Genomic DNA, 18,426 nt, shown 5'->3' on the forward strand with positions numbered 1-18,426 from the left:
AACTGTAATTCTAATCAAACGTCCCTGGTGAGCTAGTGTTTTCTCTCTTAAAAAAAAATTCATGACCGTTCTTATGTTCGGAAAGGTAACATATAAAAAAACAATACTTATATGAATAATATGACGTTTTATTTATGAAATTCCGAAATTATAAAAAATATTTCCATGTAAACTTATAACTCGTTGGTATCAATTTGATTTTTGATTATATCAAATAAAATGTTAATAAAAGTTATCACTGTATAAAGAGCTATACGTTATATTTAACTGTATTCTCACTTATTTGCTCATATTGTGTTCTTTATTGCATACAAGTGAGGTTATCTAAAAGTTGAAATATTAATGCCGTCAAAGACCCATAAAAACAATAGTAACCAGAATATTTGGGCTGCAGCGAGAAATGTCTACGATTCACCGAAAAAAATAGTACGGTAGAATAATTTATGTAAGAGATTTTAGTTTTTCAAATACTTTCGTTTACACATTGACATACAATGTGAATAATAATTTTAAAAGTAATAAGTTTAAGCGGATCTTAGATAGAAAATCAGTCAATAAATAATTGATACATGTCGCGGAATAGTAGATGTATGCATTATTAAAATCGTGCACTGTGCTGTCATTTTTATTCAAAGACTTTGGAACATTTTAAGATATAAATATATACATATATAATATATAAATATAATACATACTTAAGTGAATCTTGTTACCGTGTGGCTTATTTTTCATACCTGTGAAATGTACAATTGATTCATAATTTTGAGAACACTAGTAATTTGTTGGTAGTTAAATTATATTTAAGTATGCAATACAAAAATAATAACAAACAAGAAGAGTGAACGGAACAGGGTATTATTTATTTATGTGTTTATTTATGTATTTATTTACTTATTATAATTTATTTATTGATTTATCTATCTATTTATCTATTTATTTATTTATTTATTTATTGCTTTATTTATTCATTCATTCATGTCTTCCTTCCATCCGTTCGTCCGTTTGTGCGTTCGTTTGTGCGTTCGTGCATTTTTGCGTTCGTGTGTTTGTTCATTGGTTTGTTGGTTCGTTCGTTGTTTGGTTCGTTCGTTTGTTTGTTGGCTTGTTTGTTAGTTCGTTTTTTTGTTGTTCTTGTATTGGTTCTTTTGTAAATGTTCTTAGTCAGTGAGTCAGTGCGTCAGTGCGTCAGTCAGTCAGTCAGTGAGTCAGTGAGTCAGTGCGTCAGTCAATCAGTGAGTGAGTGAGTGAGTGAGTGAGTGAGTGAGTGAGTGAGTGAGTGAGTGAGTGAGTGAGTGAGTGAGTGAGTGAGTGAGTGAGTGAGTGAGTGAGTGAGTGAGTGAGTGAGTGAGTGAGTGAGTGAGTGAGTGAGTGAGTGAGTGAGTGAGTGAGTGAGTGAGTGAGTGAGTGAGTGAGTGAGTGAGTGAGTGAGTGAGTGAGTGAGTGAGTGAGTGAGTGAGTGAGTGAGTGAGTGAGTGAGTGAGTGAGTGAGTGAGTGAGGTGAGTGAGTGAGTGAGTGAGTGAGTCAGTGAGTGAGTCAGTGAGTGAGTCAGTGAGTCAGTGAGTCAGTCAGTCAGTCAGTCAGTCAGTCAGTCAGTCAGTCAGTCAGTCAGTAAGTCAGTCAGTCAGTCAGTAAGTCAGTCAGTCAGTCAGTCAAGTCAGTCAGGTCAGTCAGTCAGTCAGGCAGTCAGGCAGAAAGTGAGTAAGGGAGTCTGTCTGTCTGTCTGTCTGTCTGTCTGTCTGTCTGTCTGTCTGTCTGTCTGTCTGTCTGTCTGTCTGTCTGTCTGTCTGTCTGTCTGTCTGTCTGTCTGTCTGTCTGTCTGTCTGTCTGTCTGTCTGTCTGTCTGTCTGTCTGTCTGTCTGTCTGTCTGTCTGTCTGTCTGTCTGTCTGTCTGTCTGTCTGTCTGTCTGTCTGTCTGTCTGTCTGTCTGTCTGTCATAACTGACTGACTAACTGACTGACTGACTGAATGAATGAATGAAATAAAAAAAGAAAGAAAGAAAGAACGAATGAATAAGCGAATGAAGGAACGAACGAGCGAACGAACGAACGAACAAACGAACCAAAAAAACAATGAACACACGCACGGACGCACAAAAACATTGTATTGGAGTATGTGTGTATTGCGCCATTAATTAGGCAATCGGTGTCATCAATGCTTTTCGCCGAATAACCGTAAAATTGTTGCTTTTTATATTTCCATATGTTTATGCTGTGAATTGGTATTGTTTGTATTGCTGTGTAAATAATCAAATGATCAAAATGGAAACGTATAGATTCCTAGTTTGTTATATATGATAAAGAGATTGAAAATGTAAGAATAATAATAATAATAATACTGATAATATGAATTTTATATTCAATAATCCAATTTAAATCAATTTGGATGTGAAATCAGTAAGTATAGAAGAGTAAGTTTTCTTGGTTCTAAGGGACATAACCACAACCGGGTAATTGAAAGGAAATACAGCTGGTTGTCACTCTTGGAGTTACAGTCCCAGAATGCATAAGTCCAGCTGTTAGAACTTCCTTTTCCTTCTAACGTTGGAACACAGCAGACGCAGACAAAAGTTTAGACAATTATCAGAAAACATCACAAGGTAACTATTGCCACAAAGAGAGGAAATCAATCCAGCACCAGAGTAAATGGACCAAAGAGGCTTAGGGAGACAGAGAACACAGAGAGTGTCCATAATAATGATGTTTTTTGCAGTTGAAGTGTTGAGATTCCACAATTTAAATTTCCTTCCCCAACGACCATTGTAATAGATTCATAGCTTGTTATATATGATAAAGAGCTTGAAAATGTTGTAATAATAATAATAATAATAATAATAATAATAATAATAATAATGAATATAATAATAATGAAAATAATGATAATAATAATCATAATAATAATGATAAAAATAAATAATAATAAAAAGAAGAAGAAGAAAAAGAAGAAGAAGAAAAAAAATAGAAAAAGAAGAAGAAGACATAAATATTAATAATAATAGTATAGTTCAATAAAAATCATAAAATAGACCAACAAGTAACTTTAAATAATCCTAAATTTGAATTCTCGCATTTTTTGTTATTTATGGGATATAAAACTGATGAACACTTTGAAACATTACACAATATTGACCTCTTCTTTCAACAAATTTGTTAACAGTATAAAATGTGTAATTACCATTTCTATAGGCATGTACTTAGTAATAAAAATGTTACCCTGTGATATACTTCGGTCACTGGACAAAATACATATAGTGGTTATGTAAAGTGTAATATTACACATTTTCGCACGATAGATGAATGGGAATTCTACTTGTATTGGCTAATTAACAAACGAATAGTAACATAAGTTTCTTACATTCACCAGTGTCTCCCTTCGTGTCCTTTCTCGTGTCTCGGCAAGTAGTGCCCAAAGCTGCTGATGAACAAGCTGTGTTGCAATTATTCACCTGTAAAAATAACTAGTATTAGCTTTCAAGTTTAATTAGTCTAATATATTTTGTACTCCTATCATCGTGTATACATAAACCATAACATAGTAATGTACACAAATTAATAACATTTTATTGAATAATTATCTTCTGCTTTTTTTTTCTTTGTATAACAAAATTTGATTAATTATAAAAAGCTTCGTTACCTTCATAAGTAAGACACCTATAATTAAACAACCCACAGACAGATTCGTCATTTTTTAACAATCCAAAGAAGTTAAGCAATAAACGCATGTAAAGCTCGCATTCCCAACTCGGTTGCAAATGATATAGATCTTCTAAGAGTAATCTCCTTTTCAGTTAATAAACCTTTTCTTTAAATGCAGTTTTCCGACTTGTTCAACGAATTTGTATAATATGAAGTATGTCAATTTTAACGATAGCTCAATCGCAAAAAATATGCGCAAAAAACTTTCATTGTATGACTGTGTTCTTAATCAATAAGTCTATACAAATTTTTCGATGTTTGGCAGTTACCCAAATCGTTATAAAATGAATTGTCAATGACAAACAACACCTCACCACCTCACAGTGGGGAGGATTTCTGTATGCTTAAACATTTCAGTTTATTTTAAGATCTGATGATATTATGTCTTATTTTATAAGCGTTTGTCATGCCACAGAAACTTTAAAAGGCGTATCTCTTACCACTCAAATTGTTATGAAAACAAATGTTAAACAAAAACTGTAATTTTGTGCCAAAGTAGGATGAAACCGCAATTTGATAATACCTTTGGATAAGACCTTTGGACTAAAAGTCGGTCTCAAGAGATTGATTAACAATGTATTATTAGTTTTAACTGATTTATATCAAACCCATAATTGGAACGACCAAAGGTAGAGGCGAACTTGTATTGGTCCCTAGTTTATTTTATTGATAAAGACTTATTATTTGATTATAAGATGTAAAAACACTGGATCGACGTGAGGATCTTCACTATAGCTAATTAAACATTTTGCATTTCGTTATTTTTTTCAGTTATAATACCTTTATCTTCACGCGAGGGTATCGTATCTTTATCGTCATAGCGTGTTCACGTGGAGGATTTAAAAGCGATTAAACGAAAACACATAAGAAGGACAAATATGCCCGCCAGAATGATACACGAAGGAATGCCTTTTTGCGTGCCATAGTGATTTCTCCTTTCAAACCCACCAACACGCCAGAGCAATAAATCACAGACGCAAACCCGACAAGTTTGTACCCGCCAAGAAAAAATTCAAAGCGTTGAAGGCACTGAATTTGTTCGCTGTTGTATAATCTTAGACGAAACTCAGTTTCAAAATTATGTTAAAGCTTTTTATATCGCAAGTTTTTATATGACCACAATCCATTCAAATTTATAAAGAGTGTGTCTTAAAGCCCAGATCGAGTGTGTTTTTGTTTCAAATCATTAATAAAAAAGATAATGTAAGCTTCATTTTAGGAAAATAGGTCTTAATATATATGAATAAATGTCATCCAAGTACCAGAAATTCTTTTTAAACGAAAAACACCACAATATCAGAAAATGTCGTCCTTGATTAGCCTGTGCGCATTTCAAAGGCTTATCAGCGTGCACAGGCTAATCTTATTTGACATGTATAAAGCCCCAATTTCCCTGAAAGCAGCCAATATGTACAGATTTCAATGATAAATAGACTGGCCATCGTTGTCTTACAAGCTGTTAAATACTGTTGAATACATACACACTATGTAGTGTACCAGTGGGAATTATAAACAGGCAGATGCGGTGGTTAGAGCAGACGCTCCTAGCATTCGTCGTCTGCTTAATTTTACTGCAGTTATCCATACAGGCAGTGGTTACGGTTCCTGGCGTACTAAACGCAGACTGACATGCAAAATTGCCTCTACATTATTTGTGAGCTAACACTTACAAATAAAAACAAGACAAATAAATTTCAACTTCTTCCGGCATTTGTTTTAACGTTTTGTCGGCTCTGATGTGTCAGTGTGGTTTGAAAGGCGATTACCGATGTACTTACCAAAATAAAAGTACATATCGTTCAGGCGTGTGAACGGGTTTGAAAGGCAATTTATTAAAATGTTCACTGCCTGCATCATCATTATCATCATCATCATCATCATCATCATCATCATCATCATCATCATCATCATCATCATCATCATCATCATCATTATCATCATCATCATCATTATCATCATCATCATCGTCCGCCTCCTTCTCCTCCTCATCCTCCTCCTCCTCCTCGACTTCATCATCATCGTCATGATCATCATCATCATCATCGTCGTCGGCGGCGGCGGCGGCGGCGGCGGCGTCGTCGTACTCCCCCTTCTTCTCCTCATCATCATCATCATCGTCATCATCATCATTCCCTTGACCGGTATGGAGTTCACAAGAGCCATGTCAATTTTATCGAGCTTTTGAGAATGTAAACATCATAGTGATAACAGATTTTAAGTTGAAATGTTATGGTTAGAGAAATGCGAAAACAGTCTGCTTGTCAATATGAACGGAACCGTGTTTTGTCAAACTGTGAATAGAAACTACAACTAGAAACGCAACAGGAAAATATTTATTTTGAAACTGACAGTAAAAAGACATCCACGTCAAACGAGATCTGTTACACTCAACAAAGTCATTAACGGAATGGACTTCAGACGCTTACTTTCGTTTTTCTGCTCCTCTGAGATGTAGCAGAACAAATGTAATGAAACTATCTCTATATATGAATTTTGTTTTGGCAATTATTACAAACAATCATATTTAATCATATATTCTATTAATACAATGGCACAATATTGGTAACCGATGAAAGACGATTATCAACAAGTTTCAGACAAAAAACTTACTTTAACACTCACTATTTGGTCAACTTAACTTACTGTAAGAAGACTTTAAAAGTTTTCGAGTTCAATATATTGCATTGTAAGGGACTGATCACATTTATTGCCTCAATGTGTTTTTATATGAAATCATTCTCGGTTTGATAAATACGGTATTGTATTGGTTTTATAATGTTATTTAGAAGGGAGATTATGGTAACGGTTTAGCGCGAAAAATGCACGTTTTTTCGTGTGGGATTTAGCGCGAAAACGCTAGGGTTTCTCGTTTTGGGGTTTATATGATTCGCAAATCTATTGAGTCGCCATTCGAGGGGTATATTTGACAGGCACAAGGTATGGACAAGGAGGACGAAAGGGTGAATGGCAGTTTGTCAATCATGACAGAAATTAAGAGCCTTTTGGACAGAAAATTGTCTGACCGTCGAAAGGACTTTAAACTGGAAGCAGAATGGGTTGCGGCAAATTCAAGGAAAATGGATAGACTTGATAGTACTGTTTCGTTTAATAACATTGGGAACAAAAGGCAATTTGATTTTAATAGTGATTAAGCCCTTTCTTTGAAAGATGTGTCCAAGGCCATTGAATTAATGAAGGAACTTAAAAATAAAATTAAACATCGTAATGAAATCATTAGAATTGCTGACAGTTCATCAGGTTGGCGCTCAGTTAATGAGTATGAAATGATTGATTATGCATCTGTTTCTGAGGATGACAGGAAAATCCGTAAAGCAAAGGAAAGAACGGTTGCAAAAGCTGAAAGACGTAACGATATTTATCCTATCGTATGCTGGGTTTTTTTCAGAATAAGTGAAATTGTGTGAGCTAAACGATCAGACGTGGTGTTTTTAGATAACGATTGTGAAATTAGAGCTGAATAGTAAAAAACGGACATTTTCATAGAAGGTAATACAGCTTTGATTGCAAGAACGAATACAGAGAGTTGTCCTGTGAAATTGTTTAAAAAGTATTTGTGTGTTGCAGAAATTGCATGTTTATGTACTGACTATGTGTTAAGACCAGTTTATTTTTGTAATTTTAAACAAGGTTTTAAATAGATCTTTAATGATAAGCATATTAATTATTCTACTATAAATGATATTTTTAGAATAAGTTATATCTATCGCGTTATGTTTTTTCTACATATGAACGTCATTCTTTTTGTGCTGGTGGAGCATCAATAGGTGCTAATAATAACACTGTGGATAGACTGTGGCAAAGGCATGGTAGATGGAAAAGTGTTTCCACTAAAGACGGTTATGTAAAAGATTCTTTGAAAGACCGATTATCGGTGTCACTAAATTTAGATTTGTGAAAAAGTAAGTTTTATTAAAAATGTATGTGTACTTTGAATTATAATGTGTGTTGTTGGTAGCACATGTAAAGGCACTATAAGTTATTATGGTAAAAATGATTTGAAAATGCTTTTTATTTTTAGTAAGTTATGTATTGTTATTTGTGTTTGTCTCTTGTGGTCATTTGACCAATTTGTTTAAGGCCATTGGGCCTGATTTGGAAAGCTAGTTGGTTTGTATGGTCAGTTGAACGTTTTGTAAAAGCCAGTCGATCTGATGTGTGAAAGCCAGTTTTCGTGTGTTGTCAGCTGACAGAACTTTCTTAGAACGCATGTTTACATGGAATTAACAATCCTTGCATTTTTTTTGCAGTAGCTGACTGTTCGAATGGTATATTAAATATTGGAGAACATAAAGGTATGGTTTATGGAATATGTTATCATTATTACTATGAATATGATTATGTTTTATATAATTATAATTATTTGTATAAATAGTGTTTTTATTGTATCTTTTTTTATTCTCTTTTGTATTATTCGAGTGGTCAGTTGACCGTTTTTAGAAGGCCATAGTGTGCCAGATGAGGATAAGCCAGTTGGCTTGTGTGGTCAGTTGACCGTTATTGAAAGCCGAAATGTGCCGATTTTGCTTGAAACTAATATTTTTATTGCTTTTACAAACGTTTGCAAATTTATCTTTTCAGTAAAATGACAGTTCGAGTGGTATATATCATGGTGGAGAATATTAAGGTATTCATTTTATGTTTCAAATTGTAATTAATAATTTGTAATCTCTCTTTGTTTTATTCGAAAGTACTGTCAAATAAACACAACCACTCTTATTTTGTCTTTCGGTTATTATTTTTATGGAAAGCATTTGTTAAGATTAATGAGGATAACACTGATGTTTTTATCGATGATTATGATGATGATGACATTAGTGATAATGGTGTTGATAGGATGATGATGATGATGATATGGTTGATAATGATGACGAGAATTTTATAGTATTTTGAGAATAGATAATAATAAATGTATTATGAGTTCACACAATTATTGCACCTAAATAAGCAAGCTAATGTTTTGTTGTTGTACGATACAAAAACGGTTCACATCAGGATACGGGTACATTTGTGTGTTTTCAATGATTACATTTTATAATGTGATTGTGATTATATAACAAGACAAACGCATAGCCTAGCTTTAAGCAAAAGTTTGAAAAGGTAAGGAATATTGCACGAAAAATATCCACATATCATTGAACAACACCATAACTGAGCAAAAGTAGCACTACCGATATGTTAAAATCTGGACAAATAACATATGCAGCAAACCATACCTATGGAAATATATGTAATACAGTCTTGTAGTAGCAGTATACATCAGGGGTGTGATATTGGAAACAACAAGGGAATAAAATGCCCTATTCCTCATACAGGGGTGATACATATACTGTCTGCAAAAAAATGTAGATTCATAAGTTAAGAGCCAGTAGTAAAATAGTCCTGTATTGAAAAAGAGGAAATCTGCTGTAAGAATAGAATAAAATCACAACACTTGTCATTACCTAGTTGAAGAAGAAGACATTTGCGCAAGCAATCGTGTAAAGCTGACGATCTTTTTAAAGAGTGCATCAACAACGGTAAGTTGTAATTATCACACATATGTAAGAAACATTTGCAACACACAATACAAAAACGTGTTTTTCTTCTGGTTCATTATTTGACACATGTTTAACTTCCTTGACACATAATCCTCTCTCGTTTGTATTGGCTACTATTTTTAAAACCACGTGGAGACACAGTTCGGTAATGCGTTTGTGAGTTTGTGTCAAAGTACACGTAACCATTTATGAATTATCGTTTCAGACCTTCACAATTTTGGCTTACAGTTTGAAAAAAATGTCATAACAAATAAGTATTGAACACACAATCAGTAGCAGATAGTTCCAAATGAAAAAAGTACAAATAATGTGCTATACACGATAGCGTCTTTAAAATCGCCGGTACCCGCTATCGAGCCAAGACTGCATGTAAACTCCGTTCAAGCTATACACTCAACAGTTGCGAGGGTTTGTTACGGAATACCGTTAGTGCCACGGTGACCGTGATTACACATTAAAATCCAGAGGGCGACAATGCGATAGTGCGATAGTACGATGGCGACAATGCAATCGTTCGATGGCGATAATGCGATAGTACGATGGCGACAATGCGACAACGCGATAGTTCGATGGCGTCAATGCGATAGTAAGATCGCGACAATGCGATAGTCATATCCTACTGTCGTCATCGTAGTATCGCATTGTTGCCATCGTACTATCGCGTTTTCGAACTGTCGTCTTCGTATTATCGTAATGTCGCCATCCTACTATCGCACTGGCGCCATCGTATTGTCGCACTGTCGTCATCGTATTTACGCACTATCGCATTGTCGCCATCGTACTATCGCACTGTCGCAATCGTATTGTCGCAATGTCGCCATCGTACTATCGCATTGTCGCCATCGTACTGTCGCGTTGTAACATTGTCAACATCGTACTATCGCAGTGTCGCAATCGTACTATCGCACTATCGCATTGTAGCCCTCTGGATTTTTATGTGTAACCACGATGGCAATAACAGTATTCCGTATGTTGTAGATCGCAGTCGACATTCAGTCATTCATCAATAAACGACTTAAGTTCGGCTACTCTTACATACGAATAAAAACAGTGAAGAAGAGTGGTGGTGCGTTAACAGGGTGCAGAATCAACGGGGTTTTTAGGGGTTTACACCCGGGCTGGATAGAACGTAAACACACTGTTAAGAACTTTATGTTTGCAAATATCTCAATTATAGTAAATACATTTGCAAAATCCTTTAGTGCATAAATGACAGTTGTTCTTGCAGTTTGTGTCAATATCTTAAGGTATTAGAATAAATCGTTGAATACGTCTGAAATCGGTGAAAAAAATCACCTTGCCTTTTGCATAGCCGTATACATGTATGCAGTAAAAGTAGAATTTTTTAACAAGAATTCATGCTTATTAGATAAAGTAATTATGGTGTATCTCACATAGCCATAAGCATTTTTGCACTAGTTGAAATTCTTAAGAAAAATTGTTTTAAAAAGTAATTTGGGAAATAATAATCACCACTTACCGGTCTGCTAAATCCATTAACGTTTAATTGGGAAAACCCACAAAGTCACGTAATCCTGAACCCTGTTAAAGCATGCATGATTTTGTGTAATTAAAAAATAACAACTTTAGTAATCTTTGAAAGCCGGGAATGCTCCATGGCTGTTTGAGGAACTTTCCTTTCATATACAGCCACTATTCGGATGACAGCCTCTTTAGGGTGCAGTATCACTTGACTGTGTGGGGTTCACAATTAAATGTAGATGGATGTAAACACACCGGTAAGTGGTGCTCTTTTTAAATAACTTTTGACAAAAAGTTTTCCTAAGATTTTCAACTAGTGCATAAAAGACTGTTTATAGGCTGCTTATTGCAATGTGAAAAACATCAAAATTACTTTATTTACTAAGCCTGTGTTCTTGATAAAAAAAATTCAATGTGGACAGCATTGATGCACTCGGTTGTGAACCATGAACTTTTGGCACCGATTTCAAACGTATTCAATGGTATACATGTATTCTTAAATCTTAAGATATCGGCACAAACTGCAAGATATACTTATTTCATGCACTAAAGATGTTTGAAAAAGTATTTCACTAACTAGAGATATTTGCAAAAATAAAGTTCTTAACGGTGTGTTTACATTCTGTCCAGCTCGTGTGTAAACACATGTGAACCTCGCCGATCCTGCACCCTATATACCAAGCGTATCGTTTTGCAGGAACTATTTTTCCAAGACCTTTGGTATTTTGACTTAAAACATTTATCAATCAGTCTAATTATTACGCAGATGCTCCTCGTAGACTATATGCTGAGTCGCTATGTATTGTGAATGTTTAAAAAAAATACATGTAAAACTGCGGGTGCAACCGAAAAGTAGGAAAAATCGTCATGAAATACAGTTTTTGACAGTGAGACCTTTGGGATTTAATGAGGCAAATAAATGTTGTTGTTCCATATTTAGAGAAAAAATATGGTAGATATGTTGGATATTGCTTTTCCGTTACTTTTGTACAAGACTAGTGTACTTGTTATTAATCAACTTTAATACTTTTCAATAACAACGATCATCCATATCTGTATAGAACATATTTCGGCATTATTTCCGTACATATGTACAACTTATTTTAATGAATCTGCTCGACGTTAGCAAAAATAATCAAGGTGGAATTCCAAACACGTTTAGGGTTCGTGCACAAAATAGGGTTAGAGAGGTTGGTGGAAGCCAACACAATAATAATTCCTTATTTGTTCGCCAGCAATCATTGTTGCTAGCCCTAATCTTGTTTGACTTCCTTGATTTCTTTTTAATATAAACGCGTTTTGCTTTTTATTTATCAATGGGTATGAAGTATTAATACAATAAATGTCCTTTGTTTCAAAGCTGATTTGTACTTGTTGAATCGCATCTCGCGACGTGAATTACTTTCTCTCAGTACTGCAAAACGCTATAATAATCGAAATTACCCTTTGTTAAATACGCCGCGTTCTGGGAAAATCAGGCTTAATGCAAAGGTGTAGAGTGTCGTCCCAGATTAGCATTTGCAGTCATCTTAGGCTTATTCCACATAATCTTGCTTTCGTTAAGAATATACTGGCTTTGCAAGAAAAATACAGTAAACGCGGAAAGTGTCGCTGTAAATTAGCCCGTGCGTACTACATAGGCTAATCTGGGACGACACATGACGCACAGGCATCAAACCCGGTTTTCCCAGAACGAGGCTCAAATGGGCGATGCAATTTTACGCCTTATGATCACTCCAGATGATAGTCACTATAACAGATAAGCACGCAACAAAGACACTGCAGGCCATAGATGATTGACGAGCACATCGGCGCAAGAAATCAATGTCTGACGTAGGCAGGTGCCAGCATGGGTCCGCTGATAAATCATAGAATTTCTCTTTTGCTTTCTTTTTATCACTCGTAAAACCAAGATGACACGCATATGTGATGTTTTAAAACAGGCGTCTTAAGCAATATTTTTTTGGAAATTACACAGTCTGATATTTCCAGGGTTGTGGTAAGTTATGTTCATGAATATTAAATTAATATATAAAATATATATAAATATTTTAATTCATGTTTGTTAAAAAGATGGAACAAAGATATGTTAATTAAATTGAAAAGATCAATTCACTTCATATCGACTGATCAATATGAGCCTTGTTCTTAGAAAACTAGGCTTAATGCATGTGCGTAAAGTGTCATCCCAGATTAGCCTGTACAGTACGCACAGGCTTATCAGGGACGACACTTTCCGCCTAAACTTGATTTTCGATAAGAAGGGACTTCCTTGAAACTAAAACTACCATAAAAGCGGAAAGTGTCGTTTCTGATTAGCCTTTGCGGACTGCACGGGCTAATATTGGAAGACACTTTACGTACATGCATTATGCCCAGTTTTCTCAGAACGCGACTCAATAATTATGAGTGTGTGGATGTGTGTGTTAGTAATTAACATTGTCTTAGTTTTCTTCGTGTTGTCATTCATTTTATCATCTTTGTATAATTGTTTTATCTAAAATTTATCCTTTGTATGTCAGCTGTTGCCTAACAAATGTTTTAAAAGAATGCGCTCACAAAGGCTAGAATTACCGGCGCTACAATAGGAAAAGGAGCACATGACTCTATTGTGTAATTAGCGTCAACTTTATTTTTGCGTGTTTGCTACAAACCAATAAATTATAGCTTATGTTCGTTAGTTACATGAAAAATGTCACCTTGAACCATCGTGAGACACTTTCTGATAAGCCGATCGGGATTATATTGACACCGGTAATCATTAATTACTGTATTGACAATGTATATCGATTCTTCTTTGCAATCAATGCATACATTGGTCGAGGAGATACGAGATAAACTATAATCTATAATAACGGAGACATTTCCTTGTTATCACTTTCTAGACAAGTCAGGTTCAAGTGGTTCGTATCTACGCAGGTAAGGCTTTGAAAACATTTCGCGGATTAAAATGTCTAAAATCGTTACAAAACTGGAGAAAAACGGTATGAACAAACGGAAACATTAAGAAAAATAGCTCGAACCTCCTTGGGGTGAGATAGCAATGCATTTTATATATTTATAGAGTGTACCGGTAAGCAATTTTCTCCGAGATGACTTTGAAATATTTATGTAAACAACTGTTCAACATTGATTTTGACATTGTTTTTTTTATATATTTGCAACATAACTGGTGATGGTGGAAGTTGCTTAGATTAGTAAAATGTATAATTGGTTATTAACAGCCCATATGTACACGTAACTACACTTAGCTATAATTAATTTACGTTAAGGACTAAATAACACCTAAATTGAATACCTACACTATTTAAAGGTCAGCTCATTACTTTATATACGTTGTTGAACTGTGTCCGTGGCATCTAAGTAATGTGTTGACGGTGATTCGCACTAATTGTTTATGTAATCACTGTGTTTGGGCAAAGTAGAAAATTTGAATTAAAAAAGAACAATAGTCGAAACCTTCGTATGCATTTGAAGATGCGAATATACTCAATTACTATCAGAAATAACTAATCCAACCGATTAAGTTAAAACGGAAATTGCTGGAGATTGAATATATGTATCAATAAAAAAACACAGTAATTGTCCCAAGATGTAAACATTTGCATGCGCTCCAGTAACAATTAATTGAAAAAATCGACCATGGTCGATTTTTTCAATTAATTGTTACTGGAGCGCATCGTGACATTTTACTCTTAAGCAATTAATTGCATGGTTCATTAACGTACCAATTCATTTAATTCTTACAAAATCAATGATGACAGTTGTTAGGGCATACCAACTGATGGATCTAGTATAAAAGGTATGTGAATGCCCGTTTTCTTGAAGTTCTTCCGTAATGCCAATGCGAGATTTCTGTCAGCAAGGCAGTACATTTATAGCTTCAAGTTTATCTCTTTAAACGTTAAGCGATTCTATTGTCATTTATGTTTGTTTTGTTTCACGTGTTTATATGTGGTACAATATTTTATATACATTTGTATCATTTAACAAGTTGTTATGTATAACTTTAGCAACCACCCGTTTTGAGCTAACGTGAGCTCAACGTGTCCATGGGGATCTTTTCGGATAGCGTTTTGTCTGTCGTTCGTTGTGTGTCAAATTGTATTCCGCAAGTTATTATTAAACAGAAATCATTCTAAGTTCTAATAACCGTTCGATCCTTAGAATGAGTTCATATTGAAACACAAATAAAACATTTAAATGATAATCAAATTTTATTTGTCCTTGTTACACAGCGAATCGATGAATCAACATTTAATTACAATACAAATGTAACAGTTCAAATGTAATAATTCAAAGAATATTCATATAAAGCCACAAACAAAAGTACAGCAACATATCGAATATTCATACAAACTCGAAACATTTCATTACAAATTCAATAAATACAAATATACATCATTAAATTTACATTTAACACAAGTTTACCTTTATATATTTACAAAAGCACACAAAAACCTTAATCTCTCATCTGCAATGACTGAACTAAACAACTCTTAATTAATTACCATTCGCAATGATAAACCAATATGCCTATAACTGAATAATCAATTACCATTAAACATGACTTAAACATATAATCTATACATATACATTCTGTACAACTGGCTTATTTTTTTAAATGATTTAAAGATCAAACGATGATAACTTGTCAATCATAAGGGTGGGAGGGATTAGGGCAATAAAAATTATTTTCTAGTAAATTTTTTAACGCTGTGATTTCATCTAAAACAAAAACAAGTATGAAAGCTTCTTCACGGATACCGTGCGCACGAGATATTAAATCGACCAATCAGAAATAAGATGAGTGCATATCACCTGTCTAAAAATAGATAATCTTAGATAAAAATAGAATCTTTGACAACATGAACTTTTGTCAAGACAATTAAACATTTTAATCGTATCAAAATTAGCCAATTGTATTCCGCAAGTTATTATTAAACAGAAATCATTCTAAGTTCTAATAACCGTTCGATCCTTAGAATGAGTTCATATTGAAACACAAATAAAACATTTAAATGATAATCAAATTTTATTTGTCCTTGTTACACAGCGAATCGATGAATCAACATTTAATTACAATACAAATGTAACAGTTCAAATGTAATAATTCAAAGAATATTCATATAAAGCCCAACCATAGGCCAATAAGAAATAAACCCACATATAAAGACAACACATCAACTAAACAAAATTTGCATGCAAAAAAAATAATTAAAAAACATAGATAACAAAAACCAAATTATCTAATTAAGCGAAGCAAGAAACGAAACCATGCTCTGCAAAAGCACAATGCATAACAAACACTAAAACAGTGCTTACCAGTTATTCTTGTAAACAGTGTATTAATAAACCACTACGCCTACATTCTGGAAATAGAAATATGAATACATTTGTACATATGATGTTTAAACATAATTCACAATTTTTCAGAAATAAGGCTAGCAATGTCAATCTTGGCTTCTAAAGACATATGCAAATATCTTTTATACGCGTCAGATGACCAGTCACCTAAAAGCTGAATTTTATCAGCTGATATATTTAATTTGAAAGCAAAAGAGGCAAAGCCTCTCCTAAAAGAATGAGTCGAGTATGCTCTAGGATCGACATCACATTTAGCAAGTACTTCTCGAAGCTTTTTGAGATAAAGACTATATGTGACTGGTCTTCCTGACTTCAATATAAATAGAGGCGATCCAGGTCCAGCGGGAATCTTACTAACCATATTCTTAAAAGCTGCCACAGGACATAGCGGAGAGTTCATGACAACAACCAATGGTGTAACCAATACACGTTGTCCAAACTGAATAGTTTTTGTCCATTTCATAGAAACCAACAATTTATTCTTATCAATAGAAACATCCTCTCTTAATAAGAACCTTTTATGAAGTAAATCTTCAGTCGTTGTAGGTACCAAATTTGATTTTCTAGCTAACAGAAAAAATGCAAAAACAAACAAGCACCAATAAACAATGTAATTTATATCAGACTTATCTAAAGCTAAATAAATTTTTAGCAATAATTCTGGAGTGATAGGGAATGCTTGTTTAATTTTATGAAATTTTATTCTCGAAATGCCTTTCAACGTAAGATTCAATATAAATTGATTAACTTTTTCTAAAGGGAAACCAAGAAGTTGATGCATGATACGTACTCCACTGACGTAATTTCTAATTGATTCGACAGCTTTAAAAGATCTACTTAAAAATTGTACATATAACTGCAATGTAATTGTAGAAGCCGGAAGGAAAACTAACCCGAAATGGCAGCAAAACAAAAGAAAAGATTCCCACTGGATCCTCAAATTTTTCCTGGATCCCTCAGCATAAGCCCTTCTATTGGATGCCTTGAGGTCATCCCTCAGAACACGTAATTCTCTGTCTGAAACAAACATACATACATGTAATTAAGATAACTACCAATTATTTACAAATTCAAAGTCTTCTTTTCGAACAAAATGTTCCTTCAATGCAATATCTTTTGTACAGTCTTTAAATAGATTGGCATGTCCCTCGTTTAAATGCCATCTAGACAGATAATCTGCTAATCTGTTATCAATGCCTGGAATATGTACAGCTTTAATTTCAAATTCATACAACGCTGCAAAAAAGGTTAATTCTCTTAAACACTTTTGCATAAACTGACATTTCGATTTTCCAGAATTTAAAACTAAACAAACAGCCATATTGTCACACTGTACCACAATTCTTCTGTTTTTAAATTTCATGTACCACAAGTGCACACACACCACAATTGATAACATTTCTAAAGCGCTTATGTGCAAGTTTTGATTGTGTATGGCTGTGGGGAAAATTGCATGAAAGTAATGTCCCTGTAGATATCCACCACAGCCACTTAAGCAAGCGTCACTAGAAAATATATCGTCAGGAGTAGACCATGTCTCTGTTGAAATGACTGAAATACCATTATATAATGGTAAAAATGTTTTCCACCAATTCAAATCCTGTTTCACATGAGATGGAATTATATGAGGATTAATCTCAGAGTTCACCACATATATCTCTCGAAGCCAATTCAGTAATCTGTTTATGTATACACGACTGGCTTTGACACAAGCTCCTACAAAATTAAGCTTGCCCAACAACTGTTGTACTTCTTTCAAAGAAGCAACTTCCTTAACTAACCACTCATCTACTAATAACAATATTTCCTGCAACCTATCAGCAGTTATTTCTATAGTCATTTTAACTGTATCAAACAAAACGCCTAAGAACACCATTTTAGTACAAGGTTCTACTGACTTATCTTTGGCTTCTTCTAACCCACACTTTTGTAATACTGTCTCTAAACACAAATAAGCAAATTTTGCATATTCTTTCCTCTCAGCCCCTGCAAAGTCATCAAGATAATTTAAAATTATCACACCAAGCTTTTTGAGATAAAGACTATATGTGACTGGTCTTCCTGACTTCAATATAAATAGAGGCGATCCAGGTCCAGCGGGAATCTTACTAACCATATTCTTAAAAGCTGCCACAGGACATAGCGGAGAGTTCATGACAACAACCAATGGTGTAACCAATACACGTTGTCCAAACTGAATAGTTTTTGTCCATTTCATAGAAACCAACAATTTATTCTTATCAATAGAAACATCCTCTCTTAATAAGAACCTTTTATGAAGTAAATCTTCAGTCGTTGTAGGTACCAAATTTGATTTTCTAGCTAA

The 18,426-nt window shown here is 34.2% G+C and overlaps 2 protein-coding genes across 11 annotated transcripts in view; one reads left to right on the forward strand and one right to left on the reverse strand.

Annotated features, from left to right (window-relative positions):
- Positions 1–5,863, reverse strand: part of LOC127846465 (uncharacterized) — an 86,213-nt gene extending 80,350 nt beyond the window's left edge. For 3 of the 4 annotated variants that reach the window (XR_008033515.1, XM_052377719.1, XM_052377718.1), the window contains exons 1-2: positions 3,632–5,863; positions 3,353–3,443 (exon numbers count right to left, since the gene is read on the reverse strand). Coding sequence is in view for 3 of the 4 variants with exons in the window: in XM_052377719.1 (XP_052233679.1) it covers positions 3,353–3,443; positions 3,632–3,682 (142 nt within the window). In the remaining variant the exon portion in view is untranslated. The remainder of the gene's footprint in view (positions 1–3,352; positions 3,444–3,631) is intronic. The other variant, XM_052377717.1, reaches the window with a different exon arrangement.
- Positions 5,864–12,632: 6,769 nt separating this feature from the next.
- LOC127846506 (uncharacterized) overlaps positions 12,633–18,426 on the forward strand; it is a 69,310-nt gene continuing 63,516 nt past the window's right edge. For 6 of the 7 annotated variants that reach the window (XM_052377791.1, XM_052377795.1, XM_052377797.1 and 3 more), the window contains exon 1: positions 12,633–12,732. The gene's annotated coding sequence lies outside the window, so the exon portion shown is untranslated. Of the gene's footprint in view, positions 12,733–13,630; positions 13,653–18,426 lie in introns of those variants that run through there. The other variant, XM_052377792.1, reaches the window with a different exon arrangement.

This window comes from Dreissena polymorpha, chromosome 9 (assembly GCF_020536995.1).
Source record: "Dreissena polymorpha isolate Duluth1 chromosome 9, UMN_Dpol_1.0, whole genome shotgun sequence".
NCBI classification, from domain to species: domain Eukaryota; kingdom Metazoa; phylum Mollusca; class Bivalvia; order Myida; family Dreissenidae; genus Dreissena; species Dreissena polymorpha.